This window comes from Anser brachyrhynchus (genome assembly GCF_964034855.1).
Source record: "Anser brachyrhynchus genome assembly, chromosome: 2".
Taxonomy (NCBI): Eukaryota; Metazoa; Chordata; class Aves; order Anseriformes; family Anatidae; genus Anser; species Anser brachyrhynchus.
This window is the reverse complement of record NC_137695.1, coordinates 9,774,921-9,790,577: the sequence shown is the minus strand read 5'-3', so window position 1 is coordinate 9,790,577 and position 15,657 is coordinate 9,774,921. Positions and strand designations below refer to the sequence as shown.

The window sequence follows — 15,657 nt, the reverse complement described above, 5'->3', positions numbered from 1 at the left end:
AATTGTAATTTTAGACTGTAAGGTTAAAACCGTCTCCTCTAATTGCACAGCAACACCTGCATTGCACTGCCTCAGGCAGCTGCAGCAAGTGAATGGACTCAGACCCATAAAACACTAGGCAGTATTTCCATGGGCAGAGCACGGTCAATTCTGATCAGCAAAGCACTCAAACCAGGCACTGACAAGCCTGCTGCACTGAATTTAAGGAAGATGTCTCAAGACTTGTCTTTAAAAACAAAGTTCTTCAACCTCCCGGTTGGAGCAACATGTTTCGGTTTATGTTATTAAACCACAAGCACATTGAAATGCTGGGTCTCCCTCAATCCCTGCAAAAAAGGTAATTATGTGGCTGCTGCAGTCCAGGGGGAGTGATTGTTACTCACCTAGATCCCACAGTTCCACAGCAGCCAGAATTTCTAGAGGCTTGTACACATTTTCTCCCAAATCCAGCCACCAAATCTAAGCCATGAGGTTTGGTGTGGTTTGTAAAGGCTCTGTTCATACACGCTCTCCACATTGTGACTTTTGTGTCACAGTCCAACAAAATAGTGTTGCTTCTGCTGCCCCTGCTTCTGTTAATTCGTATGGAATTTAAAAAAATGTAATGCAGCATTTTTCTACTGCCATCTGTTGCATGCAAGATCCAACTGAGCAAAAATGTCCGGTTTTGTAGGCTTAAAGCTGCCAGTGGTCTGAAAGAGGCAAACGAACGCATCTTGCTTTGTTCATTTGTTAGCAATCTCTGTGTGTTAGTTACGTGCAAGCATAACCTGGTTTTTGACACTGGGTCTCTCAGATCCCAGGATACGTTTGTTCCCTGCAACTTGCCCTCCCCAAAAGAGGAAAGGCCTGAGAAACAACTCCCTTGCTGATGGGAGAAACACTCCTCTTAGTGGAAGCGTTACTCATATCAAGTATTCTGTATTCAACTACGATTAAAATAAACCAACAAAGCCTCACACATCTTGGCCAGCTCTTTTGCTGCAGAACTCAAAATCTTCTGGTGGATGCTTTCTGGAAATCATTTTTCCCCAACAAGGCCAGATACAAAGATGGAGAATAGATCAGGTGATATCACATGCAATTAAGAGGCACCATAACTGATTGGATTACTGACCACCAGAGGTCAAGCCTGATTGTAGAAATAAGGCTGGTATCCCTAGTACAGACAGTTTATGTAGATGCAGTACATACTGCAAACTAGGATGTGCCCCCACACATTTGCGGTCACTCCCTTGCTGGCTACCCAGATAGAATAAAGACAACCCAAAGAGCAAAATCCTTTAGGAAATCCCACTTTAATATGTAGTTGTAAGGTGACAGAAGAAACTGAGTGTTATACAAAGAAATGTACACGATTTTTTAAGACAGCTGAATGGGAAATGAAAGCAAATCCTTAGAGAAGGTACTCTAAGCATTCTTACTAAAAGACTGATATTGATATTCTTTATGCCTAGAAAATCTAATTAGCGCAGACGGTAAGACTAATAATTCCAATTTTAAAGCTGAATAAAAAGTTAAAATAGCATAAAACTCTACTGTGATCTTTAAACCCAACATAATTGGGCAAAGTCAGATCTTCAAGTCTTTTTATTATAACAATTCACAGAATTAGCTGAGAAATTCAACACTTTAAGAAAAAAGTTGATCTCTTCCAAAACTGACTCACCAGTACTTACGCCATCTAGTGGCCCATTCCTTCAGGCAAGCGCACTGATGAGTTATTAAAAGCCTTTGGTTAAGGCTGATTCTTTAAAAGAAGTGGTCAGTTTTCTGCAATTATTTTAAATGAGAGGCTGGAATATACAATGCTGAACATTTCTACTGACTGGAGTATGATAGAAGAGAAATTCAACCTCTTCTCCAGATTCTAATCTGCATGAAGTAACCAACCTTAAAGGGACAAGTCAAAAAACCAAACATTTTCCCTTTCGTCAGAAGGGCCTTGTATCACCTTTGATTAAACTTGTAACTAGTACACTAAGCAGAGTAACTGTTTCCATCAAAAAAAAGGATCCTTTCCAGTAACAAGGCTCCCCTCATTCCCAATTATTTGGGTCTGAAAGACTTAACAACGTCTTGCATCTTCATGCAAACCTAGTTTTAACGTGTTTTATTTGAGAAACAGACTATAGTTTGAATTTGGATTCTTTTGCTTGCAAAGCCCTGCTTGCTAGTTCAACTCTTTCTTTTAATAGGCTAGCTTCTTCATCACTCTTTTGGACTTGTACATTTTTCAGTAGGAAGTGGGTAAGGAAAAGTTTCAAGCCTTCCCGCAGTGTTCCCAGTCTGGGGTTGTCAGATATCCTGTAAAAACAGTCAGAAAAACAGTATTAGACTTCTACTGTTTCAAAAGTTATGTTTTTTTTTTCTTCAAATAGAGATGTTAAAAAAAAATCAACTTACAAAAGGTGCTTTTCCAAAAAGGCTTTCAAATTAACAGCATGTTTACATTGATTTGGCAAACAGCCCATACATACTCAACATACAATTGGTCCTCAGAAATAAAATGAAATATTAGAATACTAAACTTGTTTTACAGAAACAATTGCATTACAGAAAAGAAAAACCAAGGCAAACACAATGTTTTAACTTCCTTGTGTTACAGCATAATGGCTGAAACAACGTTCCCCCCCCCCCCAGCTTTATGTGACATTGCAAGTACAGTATAACTTTCTTCCTGGAGTAAGTTGCAAATTACAGCTGTCTCCACGACAACTAGAACATTGGAACTCAATTTTACATGGGTCACAAGAAACCCAAACTGTATGGGTATGAATCCAATGAACTGTGTAATACTTCATAGATCAAGGATGTTTACAGACACATTTATCACTTGTAGGGGATTAAGCAAAACAGAAGTGTCAGAACAACATTTTAGCACCTTCAATGAAACTGATGTCTTTTGATCACTGTGAAGAAGTATTTAAAAAAACCAAGTTCCCCATCCATTGTATAAAACCAAGACTTTCCATACAGTATTGGCTTAAAAAAATGAAAACAAAACCCACGAACCTCTCTCACAGCAATGTAAAAAGAAAAAAGGAAAAAGTACTAAAGCAATCTACCAGCAAAGACTGCTTGGAGACCAAACCTCACTGCACACAGATGGTAAAGCAGTAAGGAATGCAGGTAATTACAGAGCTCTGCTCATGAAAATCCTAAATGATACACCAACTATCTGAAAGCCTTATGTTGTATATTATACTTTGCACAGCTGTATCTAGGTCAGAACCTGTACTAACAAACAAATGCTACACGCCTGCTAGCCCCCCACCACCTTCCCCCAACAGAGCTTGCTTTTTAATGGATGGATGTCTGGTATTTGGAGAAGGCAGTGTGCAATTGCAAACAAATAAGCAGACTTCTTATCTTTATAAATTACTATAAATGAAGTATAATCTGGAGATCTCTCCTATCACTTACCTCCCAAAAATATCACCAACGTCTTCAGCATCTGTTTTGACTAACAGCATGCTTAATACTTGTCGCAAGAAACGGACTTTGGGTTTATCTAGTTCACTGAATTCAATTACCTGGTTTTAGAATAGACAGAATTAGATTGGACTCCCATATATACCAAGTCTGAAGTTATGCACAGAAAAATTAGTTGAGAACGCTGCCTCCATAAAGCCAATCAATAAGGAAGCATTGAAGTTTCTAAGGAATAACCTGTCCAGTTGCACCAGAATACAAAGACATAATTATTCAACTAGATAAATACTTCAAAAGTACAATCTAAGACAATCCAGAATATTGCCTGTTTAACACACTTCAATTATTCTTTTAAGTAAGTTCTATGGACTTACTATTGTGAAATTTAAGCCCCCCAGGAATTTTTTTTTTCTGGTCTAATAAAAAAAACATCAACTAAAACACATGGTACCAAACTCACTAACAAAATCTGCTAATAAAAGGGACCTCAGTTCCAAACTGAGATGTTCTAAAGAAAACAGCAGTCATAAACTGTTCTTTATCTAGAATTGAACAGGGCATCCAAACCATTGAAATCCCTATAGATATAATGGGGTTTTTCACTAACGCTGCCTCTGGTAACACGAGAGATCCAAATCACCTGCTCCGAGGCAGTTTTTCTTTGTTTGGGAGCAACACTGCTACTGTACAAGGACGTTTCTACGCTGTGTTCTCCAGGATTTCTGTATGCTTGCATCACCCCAGGCCCCCTTTTCCCCAAAGGATAGCATTACTATAGTCGATGAGATTAATCTGGTAATTTTAGAACAAGTTTCATCTTTGTTCATGACAATGAACAGGTAAAGCACCAGATAAGTACATACCGCTAATAATACACGTTTTCCACAGAACTTGCACAAGTAAGAACACATTTTGAAAAGAAAACACACCAACCTTGAGAACTGAAAGCGGCAATGATTTTGTCCTTAGCAAGTGAACCAACAGTGAAACCAAATTGGTGATGGCAGATGCTGACAGATTTCCTAAGTCTTTGATTTTGTCCCAAATACTAAACTGAAATGTCACCTAGATGTCAAAGGAAAAAAAAAAAACAAACTACAAGTCAAGGGATTGTTTAAGTAAGAAATTACAAAACCTTTTCACCTTCTATTCTTTGTGTGCCCCATTAATCAGGAGATGTTTGATCAGATGGTTCAAGTCCTTTTAAACGTGTGAAACAGAAAAAAGCAACGTTCTGCAGAAGTTACTTAGCGTCAGATCTGAGCAGGAAACAGAGTATACCTTACTGAATGCACAGGTATACCAGGAGAATCTTTCCTCAGGACCATGAGATGTAAACACGCACACATCTACTCTCAGGTGTTTGGTAGTTGTCTTTCTAACCGTAATGGGACTAAAAGTAGAAATGTGTTTTTCTTTACCTGAAATCGTCTTTCATATTCACAAAACTTGCCAGCCAAAAATGCGTAGAAGGGGTTATACGTCTTCTCCTGTAAGCAGCAATAAAGGATAACATGAACAATTTCTCTCTCCTGCTGGTCTTTCAGTCCAAGCCTAGAATTTAGAGAAGAGAATAAAAATAGTAAGGAAAATTCGTCACTAGGTAAGAGCTAAAGCAGTCAATATTTTTAATGCCTTAAAAAAACCACATTCAATTCTGGTTGTCAGAAGTTCTTAAAGTCCTTAAAACACTGAATGGCATCAAACCCTTAAGACTGTAGGCTAAATCAGCATCCTGGTACAGCAATATGGAAATGCTACAGCATTATCAGTGTTAGAGAAGTGGCTGCAAAAATATGACCACAATAGATGGAGGCAGAACGACACAAGTATAATTACTGCCTGGAGAGGGAGAAATAGCCCACTCCATGTTTGCAGCTTTCCACAAAGTAAGACAGAGGAGACAAGCCTGTAATCACGGAGTCTTGTCATTATCTGTGCCTTTGAAAGCAGCACTACCGCAGCAAGCACTACAACTTGGAGTACTAACACAGAGGATGAACACTGAGACAAGAACTGCTTGGACAACAAAACAGACCACCACCACCTGAAGACAACAGCATCAATACGTACTTATGCTGGCTGTCTCCCAGCATAAAGGCCAAGGACTGAACAGCCTTCCCATTTGAACATTTGACCACTCAAAAATAGGGCCGAGGCACTTTGGCGAGGAACGGTAACTAACTCACAACGCACCTGTTCTGTGAATAATATGATTTAGCTTCCAGGGCTGTCAGATGCTTGGCAGCATTAAAACCAATTAAAATGAAGAATGCTTAATATTACAATCTGCAAAATGTCAAACAAAATTATTTTCATTGCTTCAAGCTCAAGTTTCATACGGCATTGGTATAACTCAAATGTATTTTCTAACAAAGTTTGACCCCACTGGAACTTGCTCTACAGTCTTGAGAGTACAGCTTGTCATAGCTTGAGTCTAACGTCCGCTGATTGTACACCCTTCCAGACATCTGCCATTGCATTTGATCATAGACACGTACTAGAGAAAATACTGTCACTCAGCCAAGAAACAGAACGTAAGGTTTTACAATAGGAAAGTCTGGGATGATTTCTAGGTTGACTGCTAATGAATGGAGAAAACTTCAGTCTGGTTCCCCAAAAGAAAACAGCACTCTAAGTGCTCTGGTCTGCGATATCATTCAGTGCTCTCCCATCAGCCAAGGCCTATCTGAGTTTGTCACAGAGCAACAAAAGTTTGTTCAGAAAACATATGTAAGTTGTCAGCTACCTGGCATGTATCTAATAGATGACTTGTGAAGTTACATCGCAGTCACTAATTTGGTGCACGCCCTTTTTCCTTGCTCATCATCACTTGTAACGTAACTTATTTTGGAAATACTCACGTTGCCAGACAGTTGTAACCAAGTAAAGCAGCATTTGATGTTCAGTTTTTTTCTTACCTTCAATTCTTCACAGACCTAGCACTATTTTCTCTTTTCAGACCTGATATTCCTAAACAACTAAAATGTAAGTGTTGGGATTGTCTTTCGCTGCTGAACTTCACCATAATTCTGTACAGATTACATAAGCCTGGTAACTTTAGCTAAAGAAGCTGCAAGCACCTCACCTATTAAATCATTCCTGAGGTACAATACTCCCAGGGACTCGCATGTCTTGATCAAATTAAAAGTTTCCCTCCAAATACAGGGTAAGTGCCTCTGAAGCAGGTTATTTCTCACCAGCAGAAGCCTGCCTCCAAGTAGGTTAGTTATCATCAGCTGGAGCCCAAGATTATCACTGGCTTTAGACCAAAAAAAGCAACATTCAGTACCACCTATTAAAAGTCAATTCAAACGAGTATAGTAGGTGCAATCCCATACTCACTATCTGGAATTACACAACACACTACAACGGGATACCTAAGCCTTCTAGCCGTTTCAATTTTTGTGAGATGTGAAGTTTCTCAAGTTCTTCATCTCCACGAAACTGCTTAAAAAATTGCTGGCCCAAACTGGCCAAAGGGATGTCCCACACCACACGGCACCGTGCTGAACAATAAATATGGGGAGTTGACCAGGGAGGGGAGTGGGGGACGACACTGCCACGGCTCAGGGTCTGGCTGGGCATCGGTCAGCAGGCAGTGACCAACTGCACTGTGTGTCAGGTTGCCCAGAGAAGCTGCGGATGCCCCATCCCTGGCGGTGTTCAAGACCAGGTTGGATGGGGCCCTGGACAACCTGATCTAGTGGGTGGCATCCCTGCCCATGGCTGGAGGTTGGAACTGGATGGTCTTTAAGGTCCCTTCCAACCTGAGCCATTCTTTGACTTACTTTTCCCAAAAGGAGGAGAATGACAAGCAAACTATAACAGGCTGGGTTTAAAATGGTTAAAATTACCATTTAACCACAACTCAACTCTGCCAGAGATGTAGCAGCAGATGAATCAACAAGCACAACTGAAGTACATCTTTATGCTCTTCCTCAAGAGTCTGACATCAAACATATGAATATAAACTCCCATACACTCTGGAAAGCATGTTTGCATTAAAGTTAATTCCTTCACCGACTAGTCTGTGTACTTTCCTTTATACTCTGCCAGATGTGGGCAGATTTTAGAGTCCTCTTCTCTCTGCATTTGCCGCATAAAAATCAGAATCAACACGCAGCAGGCAATCTGCAGACACAGTTTTTCTGCCAAGCCTGTATGTATATAGATTTGTATACTAGTTTAAATAGCACAGATGAGAGTCAAGGATCAATTTGCAAATTGAGCCACCAGCCCTTGGCAAGAACTGCAGCAGCAGCAGCTAATTTCTTTTAATTGAACAGGCCATATTAAGATATTGGAATGACTCCATCACAGTCTTAAATCCAAGCTGTGTTTTGCAGAAGTGGCATTTAATCAAACATTAGTTGACTTTATTACGGAGTCTGTTTTGGTTTGGTTAGCAAATTAAATAATTGCATGCCATCAGGGTAAAAACAATTCCTTTGAATTACAAGGCTGCAACAGGAAAGTTCAGACCTGATCTCTCTCCTCCCAATTACTAGAGACTTGCAATTAATATTCTGACAAACACAAAGAATAACTTTTGAGCTCTTCCCTGATCACATACTCTTCTAAAGAGAAGTTTGCCAAGTGTTGAGGAAACCGGTCTTAACATGATATGGGACCCTGGAGCAAGTCCAAAGCTAATAAATTCTGCAGGAGAGAAACCGAGGTGCTAGAACGCTACCAGGTCCTGCAAGAATGGACAGAGACACGCAAGGTGGCAAGAATTAAAAGAAGCAAGCCTGCAAGAGACTGGGAGACACATCTTCAATACAAAAACATATAGGCTCCTTAAATCAAAGGATGCTGTAAATAACAGTTCCAGGCTTAAATGACAATAACAGAGGCTGCTTTTTTCCTCTGGCTGCCAGTCAGTTCTGCCTGACCCCTAGTAGTCCTTACATCAGGGATTTGGTCCCCCTCATACCTTTACACACCATCCTCACGTGGATCCTAGTTACACACTTGGATCCCATTTCAACTAAACGGTGAGACCAGCAATGTTATTCTTCCTTCCCAGCTATCACTATTTTTAGTTCTGGGCTTTCTTCTGACCTAGTCAGTACTTACTTCAGAAGCTTTTCAAAGGCATCCAGGAAATCTTCACTTGTCATCAATACACAAAAAATACTTCTCCTGATATCAGTGTTCATTCTCTGCTTATGAGCAAGCTCCATTATCTTTGAACTCACCTGAAAAAAAAATGAACACACTTGAAGAGAGCTATTTCTGTGCAGCCTCTAATACGACCATTAATAAAAACCACCAGTAAACTGTGAAGCATGAATCCAGAGGTCCTGAACTTTTGTCCAATAAAGGCACAGGCATCATCAGGAGCTTTTTCAATTAGGGAAACCTAGTTTAATTGTGCCAATTATCTTTAAGAAGTGCTTTCCTAATGCATGTGACCACAACCATCTCAAACTACTTTACACTTGCATAGGATAAGAAAAAAAACTATATCATAATATTATGATAATAGCTCTTTTGAAGGGCATGAGTCCAATATTTTGAAAATTTTAATATCCGATCTTACAATGCGAAAGCTTCGTCTTACAGAAGTCCACCACGGTTTTTTTTGGTGGCTCTTAAATGAGCTTATTCATCTACATCAACAACCTTCAAAAGATTGCGGACAACAATTAAACTTATTAGCTCTATTAGTCCCATTTGGATTTACCTTCCCAATGTGCAGTTTTTGCTGAGTCTTGCTGTTTGTATTATCAATCATTGGTGCTCCGCTCCAGGATGACCCGATGATCCACCAGCGACCAACCTTATCAGCATTGAGGAGCGATTCCAAGGAGACACGGAGCTGAGTTTCTTTTCCGGAACTACTGCTGTGAACCTTGAATAACAGCATAGTAAGTAGCAACAGATTTTTATTATTTTTTTTTTTAATATATTTAATTACTTAGAATTACTTTTAAACAAATACTTTAAACAAATACAGGTAAGTTGATCTCTATAAAGATCTTCAAGTTTCTTTCCCACAACCATTTCTTTCAGGCAGTAACCTGAGAATAATTTACAGATTTTTCCATTTGCTCCAATTTCTCAAATAGATCAAGTTCATCAAATCTGTGCTTAGAAACTTGTATTACTTTTTTTTTTTTTAAATCATCAATAAAAAGATAGCCATCTTCCACTCAAAATTCAATTACAATATAGATTTGATGACAACATTTTAAGATGCTCCAATTAGTTTCCAATCTGGTCATGATTTTCCAGTTGCACATTTATGATCAAATGGAATGACAAACTGCCAGAAGTTCTGTACAATTCAAACTAAATGTATAAAACTCTTCAAACAAAATAAAAATTTTGAACTGAAGAGTCTAGAAGTGTACTAAGAGACTTGTGAAAAACTGAGAGGAAATTCTACAGAGCTAGGTTACCTATCATTGCTGATTTGCACATGCTGGACTTAAAAGTTTCTGAAAAATAACACGTTGCAGATGCATACAGTATAGAATTAGATTTAAATATTGTGAAAATTAATTAGCTCTCCAAAGAGACAAATATTTTCATGCATTTTATACTGGATTGTTCTAGACAGCACCGATAAAGCTCCCAAAAAAGAGAACAATAAAAAAAACAAAACACCTATGCATTTTAAGAAGTGCTGGACTTCCAAAATAGTTCTGGTGAACTTTCAAACAGGTGCCTGCATTTAAAATGTATGGAAAAAGTAAACTTGTCATGATGACTCATTCCATCTGCACAATCATTAAACATTCCACAATCTCTCTGTCAAATACAGGACTTTGCCTCAAACCCTTTGGCTACATATTACGTCCCTTCCCAGACTGTTCTGCAGAAGGTTGGTTGATGCCTGGCTAAATTTAAACATGTGAAATTATCAAGTACTACTATCTAAGAAGTAATTTTTGTCCACAAGAGCATCAGACTGTTAAATGAAAGTCTTTTTAAATATATATATACATATATATGTATCTATCTATATATATATAGATAAAATTTATGTATTATATTAGCATATAATATACCATCAAGCTGACATAAAGCAGAGTTGATTATTTGTAGTGTAAGAACAGCTATACTGCATATGTCAAGAAAATTCTCACCAGGGTTCTTTGCAATTTGCGGAGTTTTTCAACTGGTTCAGGATCATAACCGGGAATCTTACGCATGTCATTATTCCTCAGTGCCAACATAGTCTCTAGCATAAAACGAACCTATCAGGAAAAGAAATATTTATGTGGATTATATGCTGCAAGTTTAATACATAAAGTAGAAAGGGTAATTTCAAAGTACTAATCTGTGAGAATAATCAACTCATCTGGCAACGTACACTGAAAGTTAGAGTACATGAATACAAATACAGAGAAGGATGTTTACTCTAACTCCTATTGTATTCCTGTTCAAGCTTCAATTCAAAGCCTTATCTGCTAAATGCCAGCCCCCAGTGACCACTTTTTGAAGTGTAAAAAGTATGAAACAGAAGAATTATTCATTGCATAGTATACATGACAGCTCTAGTTACCCCAGTTGCAAGCATTTTGGTGTCTGTGTCCCAAGAACTAATGGAGAAAGCCAAGAAGAAAATAAGAAACTGAATGCAGCAACTGAACTCTAATGAACTCTAGAACCTAGAGTATAATGGAAAACATTTTGGTAAATATACACACGTACGCAAGCAATGTTGATTCAGAAAAGAAAATCCATAATATACACATACCCTAGTCTGATCCTTAAAATTCTTCTCTGCTGTGTGTGCTTTGCTCTGGGCTTCACTGATCAGGTCCTTCAAAGCCAATGCGTCATCTTTTCTTAAGGAAAAGCCCACGTTTTTCAGAAGAAACAAAATCAGCTCAATATCTTTTTCAGTGAAAGTGCTAACAAGCTTCTTCAGAATATCAAAGATCAGCAGGGAATGAACTACGTGGAAGTTATACAGATGGGCAATCAAGGCAAGCAGATTTTCACATTCTTTCCCTTCAGCATCACTTTTAGAGAGTTCATCAAATTTCTTCACCACAGCTTCCAAAAAGTGAGCACCGACCTGGCAAAAGTTCCATTAAGGAAAAAATAACAATTCAGCAGTTAATCATTAGCAGATTTTAAAGACAACTGTAAAATAATCATTTTTGAGGCACTGCCATTATTAATTTTAAACAATATTGTTATTCCTCTCAACAAAAAGGGATGTACTATGTGTACATGTACAAATAGTACCTCGTTTGTGCCATATTTTCTTAAAGAATGTTAGTTATATGAATATGCCATCCAGTTGCCTTTTGAAGTCCGTGCAAATGTTATGAAATTACAGCACGCATATCAAAATTTGTTTACACAATTTTCATGAACACCTTTTCCCAGCTGTCAAGCTAGCATGCTGTTACTGCTAGTCATTTATCCAGTAAAAGCTGCATGTCCAAAACTAAATGCATCGTCGAGTTCACCATTCCAGAACAAAATACTTAAAGTGTGGGGCAGTAAAATCACAACACACCAAGTTTTCACAGTTGCTGAGCATGAGACTAGGCTGATTTTAAAGTGGAAACAAGACTTAGCTGTTTGTCAGAGATACAGTTGGGAAAAAATCCTGGAATTCCTGCATTTATGAAGTGTAAACTAATGGTAAAGACTGGAATGAAGAAGCATACCAAAATATAGGTAGGTAAAGAACAAATTACTGGTAAGGTTCAAACAAGACACCCACACCATTATTACAGTAGTAATATTAGCCTTTTTTTTTTTTTTAATTGGAAACCGGAAATTTTATAAGTGACCAGCATTAATTTACAAAGTAATTAGTCAGATAAAGCAACTCAGTCCTGTTCACTTGTGAACAGCAAACAAATAAGCTACAAAGAGTTCAACTATCAACTGAAATATGCTATTTAGTGACATATAATCAGAAGTTAAAAGGCAATCAAGAAAAACACTCCCCAATATATATTATTAAACAAAATTAATCCCAGTCACAAAAATTACCTCAATTCCTACTGTATGATGAAGAATGCTGACCAAAAGCACATGCTCCATCATCAGTCTTGCAGGCATGGCAACTGCAGTAACACAAGCATTCATAAGAATATCTGTTAGAGTTTCATTCATGTCCTTTCTACTGTTGGCCATGTAGAGCTCTTCCAGCTGTCCACTAATGGAGGACAAATTTGGTTCACTCAACCTATTGAGAAAAAAAATCCAATGTTCACTGTTTTGCCTCTTTGCATAGTTCCACAATTTTCAGTTTATCCACCATACAACCTGTTTGTAATCCAAGCTAGCTCTTTTAAAAAGAATAAAGATGAATGAAAGGAACCTTCCGTATTTTACAGAGTTCACTAAAATAAAAATGAAACTCCAGAACATTTTTTTTTGAAAGCATTTACATGTAGGAGCAGATTAGCAGCAATATTTACAAAACACTGTCAATGTCCCTACTGTCATATTGAACAGCCTTATTAAAAAATTGTTCCTGTTCAGTATTAACTATGGCACACCACAGTCTTGGGAAAAACTAAGTACAAAACCACTTCATACTTCCGTAACATATCAGGTATAGCAAATTCTAAATAACTAAAACTGTATTCTGTAGTCTGCATTTTACAGATAACAGATAAAAGAAAGTATCAACAGATTTCTTATTTTAAGGGTACTCTAAAATTAAAAGCACATGGAAGTGTTAATTACTTTTTCTGGTCTTCAGTGCTTTAAGCTATAAAGTAATTTAAAGTTGCTCTTCCTTCACTACAGTGTTAGAGGAAATTTAACTTTATTTAATTTATAAAAAACATGCTAAGGGGAATATAGCAGGGTTCTCACACTGCAATTTTATTTTTTTCCAATAGGCATACTCCAACTGACACTTAAGAGAATTATTGCTAGCATTTGCAGGCAATAGCCATGTGGAATTCAGCCCAATCTTAAATTTATTTTCCATTTTTTTCAACTTCTTTAACTACCAACTTTGAAGAATTTCTATCAACAAAGATAATTATTATTAAGGATAGCAGACATGACTGCCAACTTAAATCCAGTTTGAAAAGACAAAAGTCACATCCATGCCACTTTTCTTTGAATGATGATCACTGTCACATAGAACCAGAAAGATTAATTACGTGTCCTCATTACATTACCTATTAATGAGACCATTCACCATTTTCTTCAGTCTTCCCAATTCTTCTCTTTTCTTGTCATCTAGTGTCTCCTGAGCTTTTCTCACTTGAGGGGGAACGTACTTTGCAGCACTGTGATTATGATCCTTGCCAAGAAAACAATAGAATAGCAAATGAGACTACCATTTTAAATACTTAAGTATTTTAAATAAACACATACATTTCTATTTAAGATGAATAGATCAGTCTTTTACTTAAACATACATTCCACTGTCCAACAACTAATGCCAAGGGAACAACTTCATTCAGAAACAACACCAACATACAACAAGTTACTGCTTATGATCAACTTGACAGCAGCAAAAAAAATCCCCTCTCCCCTTCACGTGAAATTTCATTTAAGTTATTAAAACTGATATATTGAATCTTTGTTTTATCCTGGTAGACAACAGAAGCCTGGACAGGTGAAAGCCTCAGGTGCAGGGGTACTAACAGCATAACTTGGTGCCATGTGACTAAATGATCTGTTTGGCTTCCTCTTCTTCACTTTGCTACAAAGCCTATTACAGGCAGAACCTCTGGGATCATCTGGGAGAAGAAACACTCCCATTCCCAGCTGATACTCATTTTTAACATAAACTCTTTATGGTCTTCGTGGAAAGGCTTAATCTGGATCTTCTAGAACTGAGACAGTCACACTTCTTTGTTCCTTTTATTTGCTAATCTTGTATATACAAACAAGGCTTTGTGCTTCAGGGTGCAACCTCCTACCATACCCTCCACACGTGTTTGTTCCTAGGACTTGGCAAACCTCAGAAGCCAACACCTGCTAGACCCGGCGCTGTTTTCACCCACGTTCCACATGCTCGTTACAGAACAAACACTTTGCAGAGGTGATGTAAAGTTTTTTTTGCATTCATGTTGCAACAGGTGCTTTGAGAAGCAAGTTTGTGCTATTTCAGACAAACGCCCTACCTCCTCTTCCTCCTCCGGGTCCGGGGGCTCGCTTGCCTCTGGCTCACCCTCGGGGGCCGAGCTCCCATCACTCTCCCACTGTTCTTCCACATCTTCCCCTTCGGAGGCGTCAGAGGCGTCCTCCAGCTCTTCATCCTCCTCCGGGGCCTCCTCCTCGTCTTCCTCCGGTGCCTCCTTGCTCGCCCTGGGCTCCGGTGCCTCCTCCCAATCGCTGTTCTTGCAAAGCTCGGCGAGGCCGGCGCCGGAGCCCAGCACTCCCAGCACGTAGTCCAGCCCGTCCCGCACGAAGCTCTGGGGCAGCTCCTCCGCCCCGGTGTTCCCTTTCTTCTTGCGGCGCTTGTTGAGCCCCAGCCGCCGCTCCAGCCGCCGGATCTCCTTCTCCTCCTCCTCGTTGGCCTCCAGCAGGGCCCGTTTTCGCGACCAAGAGGTGGCGGCCGGCAGAGGGGCCGGCAGCGGCGGCCGCACCGCCTTCTGCTGCCGTGGCGGCTCCGGACGCTGCTTTACAGCGGCTGAAGGCGACGCCGGGACTTTGGGGCTGGCGACAGGAGCCGGCCGGGCAGGTGCAGCGGGGGCTTCCCCCGTCTCCCCGCGTCGGAGGAGGCGGCGGCGGCTCCTCTTGAGCCTCCGCTTCTCCTTTCTCAAGTCCCGGCGGCTCTTTCGGCTCGCTCTCTCCGACCCTACCGACGCGGTCAGCGGTGGCTGGTCTCCGGCTGCCTTCACGAACTCCTGCACCGCCAGCCGCAGCCGATCCAGCTTCCCCCCGCCGCGGCGAGCCCGCCCGGCCGCTGCTCCCCGCTTCTTCATCCTCCCCTCAGCCACGCCGCGCCGGGGCGCCGCCATCTTGTGGAAGAGCCGCGCTCCCCTTCCGCCGCGCGGCCGCCATTTCGCGCAGCAGCGCCCTCTGCTGCCTCGGCGCCCCGGGGCGGGCGGGAGCCCCGCTCGAAGCTCGTGCTGAAGCTGCTGAATCCGGAGAAACTCTCCCGTTTTTCGTGTTTAAGAAACTATCAGGGTTGATCTTAGCATTACAAAAGGGGGTGGAATAATTTCTTCCCCATAAAGGCTCTTCGATAAACTGCTAATGCCTCATGATGCCACAGCAGCCCAGAGACCGCAGTGCCCCTGGGCACTTCTCCACCTGCCTTGTCCC

At 40.2% G+C, this 15,657-nt stretch overlaps 1 protein-coding gene across 1 annotated transcript; it reads right to left on the bottom strand.

Annotated features, from left to right (window-relative positions):
- Nucleotides 1-1,278: 1,278 nt before the first annotated feature.
- Nucleotides 1,279-15,384, bottom strand: NOM1 (nucleolar protein with MIF4G domain 1). Its single transcript, XM_080580430.1, has 11 exons — nt 14,511-15,384; nt 13,557-13,681; nt 12,409-12,604; nt 11,150-11,473; nt 10,536-10,646; nt 9,128-9,295; nt 8,518-8,639; nt 4,857-4,989; nt 4,369-4,500; nt 3,427-3,536; nt 1,279-2,307 (listed from the first exon to the last, which is right to left on the bottom strand). Exons 1-11 carry the CDS (start codon nt 15,348-15,350, stop codon nt 2,130-2,132), a joined length of 2,439 nt encoding a protein of 812 aa, XP_080436556.1. The 5' UTR covers nt 15,351-15,384; the 3' UTR covers nt 1,279-2,129.
- Between the last annotated feature and the right edge of the window lie 273 nt (nt 15,385-15,657).